Here is a 20645-nt window from a genome sequence, read left to right as displayed (position 1 = left end):
CATAATAGTCATCATAATAGTCATCATAATACAATGGGACCAATCAAAAAACACTCTTAAAAAAACCTTACTCACGATCCTAGGCTTGTAAATATGCAATGCACTAGAATATCACTAAGTCAAATGAAGACATACGTTAGCTAGTGTGTGTATGTGGAAGAATGAAGCTTAGGCGATGATCTCACAGTCTCTGTATTATCTTTCCCACTGTGTGTGTGTGTGTGTGTGTGTGTGTGTGTGTGTGTGTGTGTGTGTGTGTGTGTGTGTGTGTGTGTGTGTGTGTGTGTGTGTGTGTGTGTGTGTGTGTGTGTGTGTGTGTGTGTGTGTGTGTTTTCCCAGGGGACCTATGTGAGGAGGTGGTGGCCCCCTGTATGCAAGGCTTCGACCCCTGCCAGCATGACTCCAAATGCATCCCCCTCACCAAAGGCTTCAGGTGAGTGACCGGCAGCTGTCCGAGGGGGCGGGACTAATCAAGTTCAAAGGTCACCAGTAGCAACCCGTGTCTGGTGGAGTCGTCGGTACAACCTGTTCTGTTCCTCCACCGTCTTAATATCCTGTTCTTTTCATGACTGAGGAACAAGGAACAAACTGAAGTTGAGTTGGCTGTGCTGTTTAAAGTCACACTTGTAGCAGACTACTGCAGTAAAAGAGTTTTCCTATGTTAGGAAGAGAGTTCAGTAACAGTTGGGAAAGGTCATACGTTAGGAAGACGGACTGTTCAGTGGCAGTTGTTAAAGGTGAAGTAATGGAGGGTGTTCAGTCACAGCTAAGCGTCAATACGCCAGAAGGATGACAGAGGGAATGCAGTTGAGAGAGTTCGGTGGCAGTTGGCAGAGAGAGAGTGAGTTTTTGTCCTTCGCAACATTGTGTGCCTTTGTTTCCTGTGTGGGTGTCAGGTGTGAGTGCTTGCCCGGCTACGTGGGCCAACACTGTGAGCAGGACTACAACGACTGTCTGGAGAACAAGTGTCAGCATGGGGCCCAGTGCGTGGACGCAGTCAACGGGTACACCTGCGTGTGTACGGAGGGCTTTAGGTGAGTCCACATTCAGCACCGACTGAACTCATTGCAGAGACTCAGTGCCGCAACAGCGTCACGCCATCTGTGGAGGGCGCCGGCGCACTCACACACAAACCCACACACACACAGATAACCAGACTGTGAGGAGTTTCAGATGGTACTTTGTTTTCCTCTATTTGGCTGTCTAGTCTGAGGCCTGTGGTACTGGGTGGTGTGGAGCGGTGGTGTGATGAGGCAGATGAAGCTCCATATGGCTAATTATAGCGCTAAGTGTGGGACGGGCCTGTGGATGGGATCTGGGGGGAAAGATTCATGATGCATCACTGTCTCTGTCTGCCGACGAACAGCAGGATCAATGAAACAACGTGGCCGCCACCTTTTTGTTTGACGTAGAGAGTCTCTCTTATGATGTTATGTGTCAGGGGCAGTCATACATATACTGTGTGTGTGTGTGTGTGTGTGTGTGTGTGTGTGTGTGTGTGTGTGTGTGTGTGTGTGTGTGTGTGTGTGTGTGTGTGTGTGTGTGTGTGTGTGTGTGTGTGTGTGTGTGTGTGTGTGTGTGTGTGTGTGTGTGATCATAATGGGAGAGACCATAGTGGAGTGTGTGTGTGTGTGGCAGCTTGATTGAGTGTGATATTAACAGACTGTCTCTGTGTTCCTGTAGTGGTCTATTCTGCGAGAACCCTCCTCCTATGATCCTGCTGCAGACCAGCCCATGTGACCAGTCAGAGTGTCAGAATGATGCCCAGTGTCTAGTGGTGGAAGGGGAGCCTGTGTGTCGCTGCCTGCCAGGCTTCACCGGAAACAAGTGCCACAAGATCGTCACCGTCCACCTTTTGGGCAAAGGGACCTACCTGGAGCTGCCCAGCGTCAAGATACGCAACTCTGTCCACATCTCCCTACAGGTACTGCACCAACCTTAACCCCTGACCCCTAACTCTGCCCACATCTCCCTACAGGTACTATACCACCCCTAACCCCTGACCCCTAACTCTGCCCACATCTCCCTTCAGGTACTATACCAACATTAATTAAACCCTGATCCCTAACTCTGCCCACATCTCCCTACAGGTACTATACCACCCCTGACCCCTAACTCTGCCCACATCTCCCTACAGGTACTGTACCAACCTTGACCACTGATCCCTAACTCTGCCCACATCTCCCTACAGGTAATATACCACTCCTGACCCCTAACTCTGCCCACATCTCCCAACAGGTACTATACCACCCCTGACCCCTAACTCTGCCCACATCTCCCAACAGGTACTATACCACCCCTAACCCCTGACCCCTAACTGCCCACATCTCCCTACAGGTACTATACCACCCCTAACCCCTGACCCCTAACTCTGCCCACATCTCCCAACAGGTACTATACCACCCCTGACCCCTAACACTGCCCACATCTCCCAACAGGTACTATACCACCCCTAACTGCCCACATCTCCCTACAGGTACTATACCACCCCTGACCCCTAACTCTGCCCACATCTCCCAACAGGTACTATACCACCCGTAACCCCTGACCCCTAACTGCCCACATCTCCCTACAGGTACTATACCACCCCTGACCCCTAACTGCCCACATCTCCCTACAGGTACTATACCACCCCTAACCCCTGACCCCTAACTGCCCACATCTCCCTACAGGTACTATACCACCCCTAACCCCTGACCCCTAACTCTGCCCACATCTCCCTACAGGTAATATACCACCCCTAACCCCTGATCCCTAACTCTGCCACATCTCCCTACAGGTAATATAACACCCCTAACCCCTGACCCCTGATCCCTAACTCTGCCCACATCTCCCTACAGGTAATATACCACCCCTAACCCCTGACCCCTGATCCCTAACTCTGCCCACATCTCCCTACAGGTAATATAACACCCCTAACCCCTGATCCTTAACTCTGCCCACATCTCCCTACAGGTAATATAACACCCCTAACCCCTAACTCTGCCCACATCTCCCTACAGGTACTGTATCACCTCTAACTCTGCCCACATCTCCCTACAGGTACTATACCACCCCTGACCCCTAACTGCCCACATCTCCCTACAGGTACTATACCACCCCTAACCCCTGACCCCTAACTGCCCACATCTCCCTACAGGTAATATACCACCCCTAACCCCTGATCCCTAACTCTGCCCACATCTCCCTACAAGTAATATACCACCCCTAACCCCTGACCCCTAACTCTGCCCACATCTCCCTACAGGTAATATACCACCCCTGATCCCTAACTCTGCCCACATCTCCCTACAGGTAATATACCACCCCTAACCCCTGATCCTTAACTCTGCCCACATCTCCCTACAGGTAATATAACACCCCTAACCCCTAACTCTGCCCACATCTCCCTACAGGTACTGTACCACCCCTAACTCTGCCCACATCTCCCTATAGGTACTATACCACCCCTGACCCCTAACTGCCCACATCTCCCTACAGGTACTATACCACCCCTAACCCCTGACCCCTAACTGCCCACATCTCCCTACAGGTAATATACCACCCCTGACCCCTAACTCTGCCCACATCTCCCTACAGGTAATATACCACCCCTAACCCCTGATCCCTAACTCTGCCCACATCTCCCTACAGGAAATATACCACCCCTAACCCCTGATCCTTAACTCTGCCCACATCTCCCTACAGGTAATATAACACCCCTAACCCCTAACTCTGCCCACATCTCCCTACAGGTACTGTACCACCCCTGACCCCTAACTCTGCCCACCATCTCCCTACAGGTACTGTACCACCCCTAACTCTGCCCACATCTCCCTACAGGTACTGTACCACCCCTAACCCCTAACTCTGCCCACATCTCCCTACAGGTACTGTACCACCCCTAACCCCTAACTCTGCCCACATCTCCCTACAGGTACTGTACCACCCCTAACCCCTAACTCTGCCCACATCTCCCTACAGGTACTGTACCACCCCTAAGCAGCAAAAATACTGGCTGTCACATCTCCATCCCTTCCTCTACTCCATCTTCTGCTCTCCTCTCTGTACTCCTCCCTCTCCCCCTCTCACTCGCATCTCCCCCTCTCCTCCTCTCCTTTCCTCCTCCTCTCCTCTCCCACTGCCCCTCCTCCTCCCTCTGCTTCTCCACCCCTTCCCTCTCACCCTGTCTCCTCCTTCCTGGGTTCGAGCCTTGGCAAAAGCCGAATCAGGAGGTATTGGTACCCGATAAGTAAGCAGCATGACATCCTTTACACTAGCAGCCGAGTAGCCGAGCTATTATCTCCCTATAACTGATCATCCTTCCCATTACGTCAAACTGTAAACTATAAAGTTGATGAGGGCTAGTGTGTTTTACACACTATCCCCCATCATTGCAGTACTTAAAGTATAGAATGTAGCACCCTTGGGAAAGGTATAAGAGGGATAATTTTTTCAGGGGCTAGTATGACAAACTATCCCTCTCTATCTCGCTCTCTGTCTGCGTCCGGAATGGCACACTATTCCCATAAAGTGCACTACTTTTGACCAGAACCCTATGGGCCCTGTAGTGCACTCAGTAGGGACTAGGGTGCCATTTGGTATGCAGACTCTGTGTTATTGGGGCTCTCAGCCAGCCGTGTGGCATCCGATCCACCACCTGCCACCACGGGGACGGTTGGATGGTGACATTATTAGAATGTCACCTTTTGTTCACTAGCATGAAATAATGTGTCTCAGGGGGATATGTATTATGGTAATAGAGTGTCGGCGTGGTGACTGTAATCAGCCCAATCATTAGGAGTGAGTCACAGCCGCCGGATCGCTTCTTACCTCCAAATGAGCTCATGTGCTCGTTGGCGAGGGGGCACGCTAATGTTAATGAAAAAGACTGTGGTAAAAATAGAACTGTTGGGCTTAGCCTATGTGCTAAAGGTGGCTTTTGTACGTAGGTAGATACATGGGCAAGAGCAAATGCAGCTTGCCAATATCTATCAATCAATCAAATGTATTTATAAAGCCCTTCTTACATCAGCTGATGTCACAAAGTGCTGTACAGAAACCCAGCCTAAGACCCCAAACAGCAAGCAATGTAGGTGTAGAAGCACGGTGGCTAGGAAAAACTCCCTAGAAAGGCCAGAACATAGGAAGAAACCTAGAGAGGAAGCAGGCTATGAGGGGTGCCAAGTCCTCTTCTGGCTGTGCCGGGTGGAAATTATAACAGTACATGGCCAAGATGTTCAAATGTTTATAGATGACCAGCAGGGTCAAATAATAATAACCACAGTGGTTGTCGAGGGTGCAACAGGTCAGCACCTCAGTAGTCAGTTGGCTTTTCAGAGCCGATCATTCAGAGTATCTCTACCGCTCCTGCTGTCCCTAGAGAGTTGAAAACAGCAGGTCTGGGACAGGTAGCACATCCAAGTAAACAGGTCAGGGTTCTATAGCCGCAGGCAGAACAGTTGAAACTGGAGCAGCGGCACGGCCAGGTGGACTGGGGACAGCAAGGAGTCATCAGGCCAGGTATCAAGATGATGCCTGGAAATCGAAAGCAGTGTTCGGTTAGTGGTCTACCGCAGTTCTAAATACGTAAAAAAATATTTTAAGTTCCTTAAAATAGAAAAGTAGCGTTTTCAAATCAAATACGCTTTGAGTTGTGAGCCACGCTGTAGTGCAAACTAAGTGAAGTAAACATCCCCAATACCATAAGTTTTCATTTCAAATAGAATAGCTTCAGTAGAATAGTAACCCTAAGTGTTAGGTACGGATTATTTTCCTCCCTTTTGGAAAGAATGCTATTGGCCCCACTGAGCGAGAGAGGGACCACACACTGGAAAAAGTCCTCTTATATCTTTAATTGATATCCAACACCTGGCTTTTTCCAGCATGTGGTCCCTCTCTCGCTCAGTGGGGCCAATAGCAGCAGCAGCTCATGTCACATGGTTCTCGTGTCAGTGCCAAACCAAGCCCAAGCCAGTGAAAACTCCATTGAGTCCTGCTGCTGGGAAAGGCCTCCACTCTCCATAAATTCATCTGTCTGTCTGTCTGTCTGTCTGTCTGTCTGTCTGTCTGTCTGTCTGTCTGTCTGTCTGTCTGTCTGTCTGTCTGTCTGTTTGTTTCACTGGCTCTGAACCTCGCTTGCATTCTCTCTCTCTCTGCGGCTAGGGCTAGGACTGTATTACCAAGTCATGATGGCAGTCAAATTCCTTGTGACCTTTAAGATCACGGTAATTAGGCTTCTCTAAGCTTTGATGCTGCCGATGGTCATTAGTAGCCTACTAAACTTGCTAACTGCCTGGTACTCAAGCACTCTATTGTCCCTCTAATCACTAACATCAATGCAAATGTAATCGAAAATCTAATCAAACACTTCATGGGAGCCCATGAGCTCATGTTAAGCACACATTTCTATAGACCAGACAATACACATTGGAGAAAAAAAGTGTTGATGGCTTCTATTAAAAAAAGGAGGATCCCATCAGCTTTCTATAGGCTAGGCCTACTATATTTATTTCTCAACTTTCCTAATATTAAGCACGTTGCTTCTCTTTACAACAGGAGTACAGCCTACCTGGCTGGTATGTAAATGAACCATGGGAAAAGCGTCCTACATTCGTTATTTAAGTGCATAGATGACATGTATTTTTTCCCCTGCCGCTATTTCGGGACGGGTGCATCGAAACAAATTTCACACATATATTATTCAGTATGTACAGTTGAAGTCGGAAGTTTACATACAGTGTGGCAAAAAAGTATTTAGTCAGCCACCAATTGTGCAAGTTCTCCCACTTAAAAAGATGAGAGAGGCCTGTAGTTAAACTTCCGACTTCAACTGTATAAAGACCAGATTAAATAAAAACTTGTCTGATTGGTAACAATATTGAACTATCACTGAATTATATATTTCCATTTGTGAATGATACCCAGCTTGTGTGCAGTAAGGCAATACTTTTTTTTACGACTTTTTCAAATCATAGTCGCACACCTCATGTAACCTAGCCCTTAGGCCTATAAGGTTTGCATCACAACTAATGTGACCAAATAACTTCTTAAAATTAAGCACATTAATCCTCTTTACAACAGGTGTCTAACTGGCATATATATACGCAGAGTTTCATGTTTGGGGATGATCATTTTCACCATAAAAATGCACCTTTATAATAAAGGCATTACATTCATAATCACATTTGCGGTCACTTTTGAGGGTGGTGTTTTCACGCTAATTGGTTGCATTTTGGAACATTCACACTTATAGCCTACTGCCGTGTGCCCAATGCTGCGCTTACAGACCCAGGTCTCACAACCATAAAGGGCATTGGGTTCTATAACTGATTCAAGTATTTTTAGCCAGATCCTAAATGGTATGTCGAATAATATGTTTCCTTTGATTACATAGAAGGCCCTTCTTGCCTTGTCTCTCAGATTGTTCACAGCTTTGTGGAAGCTACCTGTGGCGTTGATGTTTAGGCTGAGGCATGTATAGTTTTTTTTATATGCTATAGCAGTGTCTCGATGGAATTTGTATTCGTTGTCCTGGCAACTGACCTTTTTTGGAAAACCATTATTTTTTTGTCTTAGTGCGATCTACTGTTAGGGCCCAGGTCTCACAGAATCTGTGCAGAAGATCTAGGTGCTGCTGTAGACCTTCCTTGGTTGGGGACAGAAGCACCAGATCATCAGCAAACAGTTGACATCCGATTCTAGTTGGCCGGGGCCGGGTGCTGCAGACTGTTCTAGTGCCCTCACCAATGCAATGATATATATGTTGAAGAGGGTTGGTCTTAAGCTGCATCCCTGTCTCGCCCCCCAGCCCTGTGGAATGAAATGTGTGTGATTTTTGCCAATTTTAACCGCACAGTTGATGTTTGTGTACATGGATTTTATAATGTCGTATGTATTTCCCCAAACACCACTTTCCATCAATTTGTATAATAGACACTCATGCCAAATTGAGTAGAAAGCTTTTTTGAAATCAACAAAGCATGAGAAGATTTTGCCTTTATTTTGGTTTGTTTGTTTGTCAATTAGGTTGTGCAGGGTGAATATGTGGTCTGTCGTAAGGTAATTTGGTAAAAAGGCAATTTGACATTTGCTCAGTACATTGTTTTCACTGAGGAAATGTATGAAGTCGGCTGTTAATGATAATGCGGAGGACTTTTCCATGGTTGCTGTTGACACAGATCCCAAAAATCCCCCGGTGTTTATTGGGGTCAAATTTGTCTCCACTTTTGTGGATTGGGGTGATCAGGCCTTGTTTCCAAATATTGGGGAAGATTCCAGAGCCGAGGAGAATTTTAAATAGTTTAAGTATAGCCAATTGGAATTTGTGGTCTGTATATTTGATCATTTAATTTAGAATACCATCAACCCCACAGGCCTTTTTGGGTTGGAGGGTTTGTATTTTGTCTTATGGTTCATTAAATGTAATTGGGAATCCAGTGGGTTCTGGTAGTCTTCAATAGTTGATTCTAAGATTTTTATTTGATCATGTATATATTTTTGCTGTTCTTTGTTATAGAGCCAAAAATATTTGAGAAGCGGTTTATCCATCTCCGTTTTGGATAGGTAACTATTCGTGTTGTTGTTTGCTTAGAGTTTTCCAATTTTCCCAGAAGTGGTTAGATTCTATGGATTCTTCAATTACATTGAGCTGATTTGTGATGTGCTGTTCCTTCTTTTTCCGTAGTGTATTTCTGTATTGTTTTAGTGAATCACCATAGTGAAGGCGTAGGCTCAGGTTTTCTGGGTCTCTATGTTTTGGTTGGATAGGTTTCTCAATTTCTTTCTTAGTTTTTTTGCATTCCTCATCAAACCATTTGTTATTGTTGATAATGTTCTTAGGTTGTCTGCTTGAAATTCTTTGATTGGATGGGGAAGCTGAGAGTTCAAATATACTGTTTAGGTTTTCTACTGCCAAGTTTACACCGTCACTATTACAGTGAAACCTTTTGAACGCTGTAAGAGACTCTGGGTTGAGGTCATCAGTGATAAAGTAGTCTACAGTACTACTGCCAAGAGATGAGCTATATGTGTAACTACCATAGGAGTCCCCTCGAAACCTACAATTGACTATGCACATACGCAGCGTCCGACAAAGCTGTTTTTGTTGGTTATGTTGTTGTAGTTGTGTCTAGGGGGGGCATTTGGGGGAGGGAATGCTGTCACCTCCAGGTAGGTGTTTGTCCCCCTGTGTGCTGAGGGTATCGGGTTCTTGTCCAGTTCTGGCATTTAGGTCGCCACAGACGAGTACATGTCCCTGAACCTGGAAATGGTTAATCTCCCTCTCTAAGATGGAGAAGCTGTCATCATTAAAGTATGGGGATCCTATTGGGGGGATATAGGTAGCACACATGAGGCCATTTTTCTCTGTTGAGATAATTTCCTTACTAATTTCTAGCCAGATGTAAACATTTTCCTGTTTTGACTAATTTAATAGAGTCGGTTAGGTCTGCTCTATACCAAATTAGCATACCCCCTGAATCTCTTCCCTGTTCCTGTCTCTCTCTTGCTCTCTCTCTGTCTATTTCTCTCCCTATCTCTCTCAATTTCTCTCTTCTCTCTCTCTTTCTGTCTGTCTGTCTCTCTACAGGTGGCTACAGATAAGGACAATGGTATCCTGCTCTACAAGGAGGATCATGATCCTCTAGCTCTAGAGCTGTACCAGGGACACATACGCATAATCTACGACATCGTTAACTACCCACCGACCACAGTCTACAGGTCAGCACCCCCGTCTGTCTGTCTGTCTGTCTGTCTGTCTGTCTGTCTGTCTGTCTGTCTGTCTCGCTTTCTCGCTTTCTCGCTCTCTCTCTCTCGTTGAAGAACCACAGCCAGCCTATAGTCCTGCTCTACAGGAACACACACTCACCATATAAACAGAGCTTACCCATACACACAGTCACACCAATACACACCCCTACACACACTCTTACCCATAAACTCTATCTTTCTCTCTCCCTCTCCCTCCCTCCCCTCGGAGTAGCAGCCACCTCCATCTAGACCCGGCTACGCGGTTATGCTCAGTGAAGCCCCTCACAAACAAAAAACTGCCTTCTGCTCTCCCCAGACAGACGGAGCACTGAGGAGTTTGTTGAGTCTGTCCCCGCTAGCCTTATCTCCAGCCCAGCATGCTAACACAGAAGGGCTGTGGTTCCTTTACTGTGGTGTTATAACCCTGTGCTACACAGAGTAGGGGAGCGCAGTTAACACTTTACTGTATACACATCCATGTATGCGTTCGTAAAGCCTCTATAGCAGCTAAATAAAGGCCGTTATTACAGCCGACATAGGCAGTCAGTGAGATTTTGAACAACGGCTTAAGAACACCCAGAGCCTGAGAGAGGAGAACAGAGCCCGTAGGAGCTGACCTCAGACCAGCGCCACTGTCTGTCTGCTCCGGATTTGTTGTTATTGATCCAAACGTCATCTGGCCATTCCCTTGTGCTGTTTAGAGAGACTTTTAGCTGCTACCCCGAGGCAGGGAGGAGAGGAAGCAGGGAAGGAGGGAGGGAGAGAGAGAGGGAGGTAGGGTATCGATCGACCCATCAAAGAGCTGCCCAGTGAAAAAGAACAGATCCTCCCCAAGTGATTTGTTAGACTGGGATCGCCTCATGCACTGGGCCCTTTTTCACGTGTTGTGTTCCTCCTATTACCTCCAAAGTAATGCATTGGTCGACTTCGAACGGCAGGGAGGAAGGAAAGGACATCTCAGTCGTTCCTTTGTCTTGCAGCAATCAAAAGGCATGTCCAGTTTCAAAATGAAATTAGATCCTTAAACTCTGAGGCAAATGGGCCTGTCATGGTTTTGGTTTGAAATCATATCCAAGCCCCAGTTCTATAACCATCTCCAGCCCCAGGCCTGTCTCCCAGCCCCAACCCCAGCTCCAGCCCCAGGACTGTCTTCCAGCCCCAAACCCAGCTCCAACCCCAGGCCTGTCTCCCAGCCCCAACGCCAGCTCCAGCCCCAGGACTGTCTTCCAACCCCAGGCCTGTCTCCCAACCCCAGGCCTGTCTCCCAGCCCCAGGCCTGTCTCCCAGCCCCAACCCCAGGCCTGTCTCCCATCCCCAACCCCATCTCCAGCCCCAGGCCTGTCTCCAAGCCCCAACCCCAGCTCCAGCCCCAGGCCTGTCTCCAAGCCCCAACCCCAGCTCCAGCCCCAGGCCTGTCTCCCAGCCCCAACCCCAGCTCCAGCCCCAGGCCTGTCTCCAAGCCCCAACCCCAGCTCCAGCCCCGTCTCCCAGCTCCAGCCCCAGGCCTGTCTGATGCGTCATGGCTTCCTCATTTTGTTCGGGATCTGCAGACTCTCCCCCTCATCAGTCCCTTTTACCCCAGAGTGACGTAGCGTTTTGTGGCTTTGGCAGCGCCTTGCCCCATTGTCTTTGGGGTGCAGAGGGAGTGATGCAGGGAGCGGGGATGGGGTGAGCGAGAGGAGACAGGACGGGAAAGTGAGGAGGGGAATTACCCCTGTCCGCTCCCATTACTGGGACATGGTCTACGACAGAGCCCAGAGTACACAGCACCCAGCACGTTCCTGAGTTCGCCCTGTGATGGTTAGCATTAACATTAACTGTGTGGAGCAGCAGGCCTCACTTCCAGCCAGGGCCTCAATTCTACACAGCTCTCGCCCGAAAATTGCATCGATGTGGATGGACTATGAGCTGAGCTTTGAGGATGTTCACCTTCAGTGAGAGAAAGAGAATGGTTGTGGTCGCTACATTCCTCAGCCCCCTGTGGTCCAGCGGCTCTCGGAGGGAGAGCGACTTCAAATGGACGTTGGGTCGTAAAGACGCGGTGGGGGAGGGGAGCCGGGGGAGGAAGGGGATGTTTCCACACCTGTAGGGGGGGATAGGAGACTGGAGGGCCTCAGCAAGGAGAGGTGAGGGGTGGAGGTTTGAGGAGGAGAGAGTGGTGAGAAAAACATGGAAGAGAAGCATGAGTGAATGAAGGGTGGTCTGGTCAAGTGTCTGTCTGAAGGGAAGGTGGGTCGTGAAGCACTCATCTGTCCAGATCTAACCTGCCTCACACGACGGGGGAGGAAAGGAGAGAGAAGGAGAGCGATGGATGAGATGATATGGAGGCAGCAGGGGAGAGGCCCCTTCCCCACCCGAGAGGCCTCATTACCATCTGATGAATGCCCGGGTCCTCACTGTGTGCTAATGTCCTGCCCTTTACCAAATGCCACAGTAATCCTTCTATTAGTTTAAGGGACCACGTCTGCTGTTATTCAGGAGAGAGGGATAGAGGGAGAGAAGAAGTATGGAAGGAAAGGGGCATAAAAACATCACAGAAAATTGAACGAGAGCGTTTCAATTTGCTACCCAACTCCCTCACACCCTTTCTAGGTTCCACAATCTCACTGCCACACCTAGGCTGCACATCCCAAATGGCACCCTATTCCCTATAAATTGCATTACTTTTGTCCAGGACCCATAGGGCTCTGGTCAAAAGTAGTGCACTATATAGGGAATAGGGTGCCGTTTGGGACAGAGCCCTACAATATCTGTATTGGCGCCCTTCAAAAATGAGCCAGCCCTTGCCTGCCATGAAACTTTGAGCTGCGGAGAAGAGCCTATAGAGGGGTCAGAGTGTCTCTCTCTTCTCTCTGTTGCTTTTCTATGCTCCACTCAGCATCAGCCGAATATGTCTCTTTGTGAGCCGAGTGCCACATCAGAGCAGAGTGGAGAGAGTCTTTAAGGGCTGAGTCACAAAGGAAAGAGAAGAGAAGACAGGAGAGGAGAATAGAGGAGAGGACAGGCAGCATGGGAACAAAGTGGGGCCACTGGTAGAGGGTGCAGAGAGGAGATTGAGAAAGCGAGAGTGGAGGAGAGAAAGAAAGAGGGGAGGAGAAAGAGAGACCGCTGGGTATGAGATGGGCCTCCGGGTGATCACTGGTCAGAGAGAGATGGGCCTCCCGGTGATCACTGGTCAGAGAGAGATGGGCCTCCCGGTGATCACTGGTCAGAGAGAGATGGGCCTCCCGGTGATCACTGGTCAGAGAGAGATGGGCCTCCCGGTGATCACTGGTCTGAGAGAGATGGGCCTCCCGGTGAAACCTGGTCAAAAGTAGTGCACTATATAGGGGATAATTGACAATTGGGAGACAGAAAGTGTTCCACAGAGGTCAGGAGAATGGAGTGTGACATCTGGCTGGAGAATGCTGCACCACAAGCGAGCACCATAAAGGAGACCATGAGACCGGCGTGTTTAGACCATGTTTAGCTTCCGGTCTCTGGGAAGCTGGAGTCAAGTCCTTTCAAGGGCATAGCTGTTATGTTTCCACCTAGCTACCCCCACCCGTTAAGATGGTTTAGATAGCTGCAGTTAGACCTAGCTATCCCTAAGAGGAACCAGCCAGGCAGCCAAACAACATCCCCCCCATTCCTCAGACTGAACACTAAACAAGCTAGTCGGGTTAGTGCTACATTGTAAGCAAATGATAATTTGCTAATTTCATTTTAAAATGTTAATAGGGTCTACAGGGAAGCTGTTTCGGGGTATCTTTACTCAGATAAAGGCAACCGGTAATTGTTTCAAAGTTAGTGTATGTGACATTTCTAATGCGGTTTGGTTGCGAGAGGAAAACAGAGTATTTGATTCTCGGCTGACAGGAAATTGATTTCCCCCGGTCGACTTGCAGGGGGACACGACGCTGCTGAAATCTGCCACGGCTTTCTGTTTGTTTTTATTGAATTCCATAATGGGCCGCTTTAAGCTAATACGCAGGCTGGGCACACATCAAAGTCCCCGCATCCCCCTCAAAAAAATATCATTGCCTCTGGAAAACTTCAGCTTGTCAAAACACAGACAAAACCCAATATTGGCAAAGGCTGGAGGGCCGAGCTCCACGATTCACCTTGTTGGGCTAGAACTCTGCTGCCCCTCTGTGGTCATATGACATCATATCAGAATGTGGGCTCCTCTGTTTAACACCTAGTATTACTTCACACTTTTCCCCCAAAGACTATTATCACCTTGTTGTCAGGGTTGTCATTTGAAAGAGATAAAAACAGAAATAAATCTCTTGACATTTTTCCTAGACCTCTTTTGCCTCCAACCCAAAAACCATGTTCTTCCCTGCTACTCCCCCTTTGGCGAGGATGTGGGCTTTCAGATTGCCGCGTAATGAAAGACGGCTGTCAAAACCACAGACACGGGATGAAAATGTCATTAAAATGTAATAAAGCCGGACTTCCATGGTGGTATTTACATTTTCAATGGAGGACAGGAAGGCAGAAGGGGGTCTTTGCAGCAGGCCCTACCATTGTGTTGGTCGCAAAAGCCTTGTTTTCAGACTGGAATTGAATTACGGGCCCGTAATGCAAACCATACATGCTGCCTGCCTGCGTCTGTGTTGGCCCTTTGTTGAGCGAATACCTTTTTACATTTTTTTTTTACTGAAACCACATTGGCCAATTGCTGAGCTGTGTAGGGGGTTGTGTCCTTTACCTGTCCTCTCAGCTGTGTTGTGCTAAAGTCCTCACACACTTGACCTACGGGTGAACATTGGTTCGTTGTGCTTGTAGCGTGCTGATTGTCTAGTTTTACTGCTGGTCTTTGTCTTGGCAGTGTGTTGGCCTGTATGGAGGGAGCAGTCAGGACTCTAGCTGTCTGGGTTCTGGGCCCACCTCCAGAACTCACAGTACTTTTCTACTGGCTGTTAATTCTAATAATACGGTCATTGAACCACTGCAGGAAGTGTCAATCAAATGTTTTTCAAACCATCAGCCAATAGGAGAGCTGGCAGTAGGGGGGAGGAGCCTTGCTAAACTCCCCTGATGGTATGCTGTTTTTGGAGAAGACCACAACCCAACGGCGGCGAGAGTGGGTTTTTCTCTCGTTTATGTTTTTGGAACAAAAACATTTCTTGGGGTAAGGATAGGAAGAGTTAGTTTTGGGCTGAGAGGAGAAGTTGAGGGAAAGAGCTGCAATCAATTGCACCACCCATACCCATTGGTCTCTCGCTCTCTCTCTCTCCGTCTCTCCCTATATCTCTTTCTCTCTCTCCCTCTTTCTCTCTCTCTTCCCCGCTCTATCCCTGCCAAACCACTGTCTCTAGCTGTCTGTAATGTAGCTGCCTGTCTCCTCTCCAGGAATAACGTCCATACCAGTGACAGCCTTGGGGCTGATCAGCCTGACCCAATCTACCCCTCAACATGACCCATCTACCCCTCTAATCCGGCCCCATCTACCCCTCAACATGACCCACCTACCCCTCTAATCTGGCTCAATCTACCCCTCTACCCCTCAACATGACCCATCTACCCCTCTAATCCGGCCCCATCTACCCCTCTACTCTGACCCCATCTACCCGTCAACATGACCCATCTGCCCCTCTACTCTGACCCCATATACCACTCTATTCTGACCCCCTCAGCCTGGACTCATCTACCCCTTCACCCAGAGTCAGAGCCTTGTAGCCTAACCTCAAGTCACAGCATCTACCCCCTCCTCGACTCTCCTCCCCTCCCAAGATCCAGCGGGGTTACGACCTCATACCCCAGGCTACTGTTGTATCAGCCCTTAGACCAAACACAATTACCCATCAGTAACCAGGCGGGCCCAGAGCCCAGAGGGAGTACAGCCTGTTCTGTACCCAGCAGTAACCCAGTCAGCCAGTGTGGGAACTGGAGCAGTCCAACGGCAACAGGCCTATTATCATTGTGAGGGCCAAAATCATCTGGCTCAGCCTGAACCCACCAGCATCATAGCTTGCTATTCCAGTTGGAGTTTGTTGGCGCGGGGAGGTTTTTGCGGGCTGGGTGAGGAGGTGCCTTGCCATGGTTTAAACATGAGTAGTGTGAAAGGCTCTCTGGAGGACACACACACACTGGCCTCCTCCAGAGTGCTGCTACTGTTCACAGGTCCAGTGATACGTGTCCCTACGCTCACAGAGCTCTTACCCTCCACACAGTACGTGTGTGAGAGGTCACAAACCGCATGGCTGCCTAGAATCACGGCCAGCGAAAGCTTTAAACACCCTACTCTCCTTAATAACACCAAACGAGTGCTCTATAACCATTCAACTGCCACAGAATAATGTGTGAGGTCCTATAGAAAAACCAGCTCTGTTTATTGTATGAGGCCATTCCAAGTCTCCTCTTCTACCGAATTTGTCCTTGAATCAGATGTTTTTCTCCTATTCTATAACAACTCCTATATTCCTACCATGTGTTGCTATTGCCCTGTGTCCCCTCTCTTTCCCTGTCTCTGTGCAGTGTTGTTGAACCACGTGTTTTAATGTCTTCCTGTCTCTCTCTCTCTCTCTCTCCAGTGTTGAGTCTGTGAGTGACGGTCTATTCCACACGGTGGAGCTCCTGATTCAGAACCACTCTCTGAGCCTGGTGGTGGACAAGGGATCCCCCAAGAGCCTGGGCAAGCTGCCCCGCCAGCCCTCTGTGGACCACAACACACAGCTTTACATAGGAGGTAAGCAGAAACCCATATAGTGCACATACCTGTACACACCATTACCTTATGTAAAGAAATATATATTAAAAAAACACCACTACACATACCTACTGATTTTGAGGATACTTAAAGATATTGTCTCATAAGCATGTTTTTTGTTTGCATTTACATTTCACAAAATGTCAGAACGTCAAACCAGAATGTCAGAATGATCTAACCCCTTAATTCCTCCCCTCCCCTCCCCTCCAGGTGTGCCCTCAGCGGTAATGGCGTCCGGACTGCGTTCAGGTCCCGATCGCAGCCCCCAGGCCTTCAACGGCTGCATCCACAACGTCAGGATCAACGGAGAGCTCCAGGATCTGGGGGCGACGCCGCGCGGGTTGGAGGGCATCCTGCCAGGCTGCCACTCTTGCAGCGTGTGTGCCCAGGGGGCCTGCAGACAGAGGGGGGAAACGGGTGTGTCCTGTGAGTGCCCACCCAGCCGCAGCGGACCCCTCTGTGACCAGAGGATCGCCCCTAGCCCCTGTCAGAGCAGCAGGTATGGCCTACACAGGACACCTCATAGGCCTTTAGTCATAACTAATTCATAATGAATTACTCGTAGATTGAGGCATTGTCTTCAACACGTTACATTCACACAGACAAACTCATACTTTCACACTTTCCCATGTTTAATAACATTATAAATATGAATCATTTGTACTCAACGCGGGTACATTTTACACCCCAAAAACACACACACACATTAACATTCCTCATATTGTCTGCATCTCTTTGTTCCAGGTGTGTCCATGGGCTGTGTGTGCCTAAGGCGTCGTCCTACAGTTGTCATTGTGCTGACGGCTACACAGGGCAGTACTGTGACAGGAGAGAGGAGCCCCAAGCTTGTAAAGGACACCAGTGTGGACACGGGGAGTGTAGGGTCACAGAGAGCGGGGAGCCCTCCTGCCATTGCCACCCGGGCTACACTGGCCCTACCTGTGACGCAGGTGAGAGGAACACACACACAGAAACTGTCATGCTGATGTATGGACATTTTTATTGTATACAGAAACTTGATTCTCAGAGGTCTATAGGAATGATATGCAATTTTTCAGTTAGGCTATCTAATATAATCCATTAATAAAATCAGATGCTATAGTGACAGTGAACCTTTCTGATTGCGCCCCCACAGAACCGGCGTGCCAGGGAGAGGTGGTGCGTGAGCTGCTGAAGCGGCACCAGCCCATGAAGACGTGCACCTCGACCAGTAAGATCCCCCGGGTGGAGTGTCCCCGCGCCTGCGACGGAGGCTTCTGCTGCGCACCATCCAAGAGCCGGAGGCGGAAAGTGGTCTTCAAGTGCACCGACGGATCCTCGTACTCTGAGGAGATGGAGACCACCCTGGAGTGTGGCTGTGCCAAGTGCCCGTTGTAATATCATGTCATCGCCATGGAAACAACCACAAACAAAACAAGGGACCTGCTGCCAGAGAGCAAAAATAAAATATATTGTAAAATAAAACATAGAACTTATTTTTATTATGGGATTTTTTTTTTTTTTAAAGAAGAGACTTGATAATTGTTTTTAATATGTCGAATATTATTGTCATATAAGAAGTTATTTTGTACCTTAAGAAAAAAAAAGAAAAAATATTAACATTCCTGAAAGTATATGAATTTATATGTATGTATAAATCTATATAAATGTAACGTTATAACCTAACCCATGGTTTTTATTTGCTCAGTGTATTATTGCATGTGTGTGTACGTGTTGATACGGTAGGGGAGTCTTTGGACACTTTAAATGTGGAGCGAGACAGTGAGTTGTACAAAAAAAAGTGGCGGAAGGGAAGGAGGAGTTGGTGCTGCATCTCCCCAGACATAAAGAAGAGGAAGGCAGTCTTTTTCCTCATCTTCAGCTATGGAGGCAAACAAAGGAACTGTCCCACTTTGCTCCCTAGCTTTATAATGGACTTCATCCCCACCACAGAGCTAGCTGAGCTCTCTCTAGAGGATATGAACTCTTATCCACGGAGCTTGCAAACAGTGATTGTTACTTTGTGCCATAGGAATCCCATTTACATTGTTGTTGATTTGTATTTGTCTGCTGTTTCACATCAGAGATTCTAGAGTCCAACCACATTGAGCAACAGATGTTGAAAATAAATGTTTTGGGTTAAAAAGACGTTCAAAATATGTATTTCTGGTTGAAAATACATATTTTCTATGGCTTGTGCTCGCTCAGTGGGATGAGCCAAGATGGCTTCTATAGGATGTCTTCTAGACAGAGTGTCAGCCAATGAAGTTCTCCTGAGATTCTGTCACATGTTTGTTTCTTGCATGATTGCATGTGAGAGACTGACAGTCCAAGACAGAAGGTGAACTTCCTTTATGATACGGCAACGGAATAGCCGTGCTGCCATTATACCATGGTTTCCTTCATAGGAACAAAATCTAGATCCAATCATGCAGTTTGTCCTGGCGTTCGGGAGTCATTCAGCGAAATAACTTGGTGTTCTAGAATCTTCCGAATGAGAACTCGTTGTGTCTGTGGTCACAGCTCAGATGGAAAAGGACTTTATAATGCTTGGCCTACCCTGGCCTGCGAAATCATTGTTGGGACTTAAATCATAACCGTCCATTACTACTAACACTATTAAATGCATAGATGAAGCCCATAACTACTGTATTGTTTACTTTGTAAACATGTGTTTACCATAGGATTTGAGGTGTCATCCCAGTCCCCCCAGTCCCCCTGTCAGTCAGAAAATATTTGGTAACACTTGAATTGTATATTATTTTATTACCACATGTTGATACTGTCATATACGGTGTTACCAAATATTCTTTCCATTGAGAGTTTGGCAGTGATCAAGTTCAGTACACCCTTTACCCCCAGTACCTCACTCTAACTACTCCAATACCCCCATGCCTCCAAACATTCAATTAAATGATTCTGTATGTACGGAAGGTGTAGACTCTACAATGTAAATGATCTTATGTCAGATGCCTTATATTCAGTAATAATAATAATAACTATTATGTTGGCCATACTATAAGGCATCCTCCAGACATAGATATATTTCTGGTTAAACATGAACTTGTGAGTGATGAATAATTATGTTGAAATTAAACTACCATGAAACTAGTGTCTATGTTTGAGTTAATATTAGACCGACTTAACATTGGAGAAATGCTCAATTTACCAAGACAAAAAAATAATAGTTCTACATATATTTTGCCTCTCTGTGTTTCATAAATTTCTGTCAGTTGGCAAGAGGCTGAATGTATTGTATCTCAGAAAGCATCCGAGTGAGTGAAACAGTGCCCCTCGTGTCTCTGCACGTGCAGGCCATCTATCTGATGCTGTCTGGTCATAAAGAGTATGATATTGTTGAAGCCGTGCATTGAATGCAAGGGTAGCAAAAGAGCATTTGACCTCCCTTGATAAAAGATAAAGTATAAAATAACAGTTTAGCTAAACGCTAATTGGCTAAGTGAGCTCAACTGTGAAGAGTCCTGGTGCAGCAAACACATCGCATTAAGACAAATACAACTTGAGTTGTTGCATTTGGTGTTGTCCTCCCGTGGCTAGCTAGCTAAAATTGTCCCTTTCCTAAATTATCCATGGATTGAGATAGGGATGATTATAATGGCGATTTTGATCCCAACCATACATTCATAAATTGTTCGCCTGGACTGAGAGAACAGAATTTCAATATGTAGCTAGATGTAACGTAAACTCGTACATCGCCTTGGTCCGTAAAATTGCCCTTATTTTAGCGCCCCAAAAACATAACAGTTCCAGATCAACTGTAATGTCAATGCCATTGTAAAGCACAATTTATCCCGTTTCCAACTAAATCAATTACATGACCTAAACGCTGCCTGTTTCTGCATAATTCAAGCAGGCAATGAGCCCGGTCAGGTCTTTTTAAAAATGGCGGGTGAGGAAGTGAAACTAATGCGTGATAGTGAGAAGGAGAGATGTCGTGTGGGAAAATTGATTTTTTTTTCACTCGATCTGTCCAACTTATCACCTTATCACCTCTAAAATGTAAATAAAACACAAAGAGTTTATATAATGTGTCATTACATACCGATTTTGAAGGTTTGTGTCGAATTTGAATCGTTTTTTTAGGGCTGTGCTAAACTCATCTTAGAAGTAAACAGCGGCTTTGAGAATGATGATCGCATGCAATGATGACGGAAAAAATGACTAGGTATCCCCCTCTTACCCCCGTTTCTTGTTTTTAAACGATGAGAGAAGTGCTACA

General features: G+C 47.3%; 1 protein-coding gene across 1 annotated transcript in view; it reads left to right on the top strand.

Annotated features, from left to right (window-relative positions):
- Positions 1 to 19517, top strand: part of LOC118383088 (slit homolog 3 protein-like) — a 225863-nt gene extending 206346 nt beyond the window's left edge. The window contains exons 29-36 of the mRNA XM_052507337.1: positions 340 to 433; positions 897 to 1034; positions 1684 to 1924; positions 9569 to 9699; positions 16251 to 16405; positions 16637 to 16925; positions 17171 to 17376; positions 17562 to 19517. Of these exons, the coding sequence (XP_052363297.1) occupies positions 340 to 433; positions 897 to 1034; positions 1684 to 1924; positions 9569 to 9699; positions 16251 to 16405; positions 16637 to 16925; positions 17171 to 17376; positions 17562 to 17803 (1496 nt within the window). The 3' untranslated portion in view covers positions 17804 to 19517. The remainder of the gene's footprint in view (positions 1 to 339; positions 434 to 896; positions 1035 to 1683; positions 1925 to 9568; positions 9700 to 16250; positions 16406 to 16636; positions 16926 to 17170; positions 17377 to 17561) is intronic.
- Positions 19518 to 20645: the final 1128 nt, after the last annotated feature.

This window comes from Oncorhynchus keta, chromosome 4, assembly GCF_023373465.1.
Source record: "Oncorhynchus keta strain PuntledgeMale-10-30-2019 chromosome 4, Oket_V2, whole genome shotgun sequence".
NCBI classification, from domain to species: domain Eukaryota; kingdom Metazoa; phylum Chordata; class Actinopteri; order Salmoniformes; family Salmonidae; genus Oncorhynchus; species Oncorhynchus keta.
The sequence above is the reverse complement of the archived record's forward strand: the minus strand, read 5'-3'. Positions and strand labels throughout refer to the sequence as shown.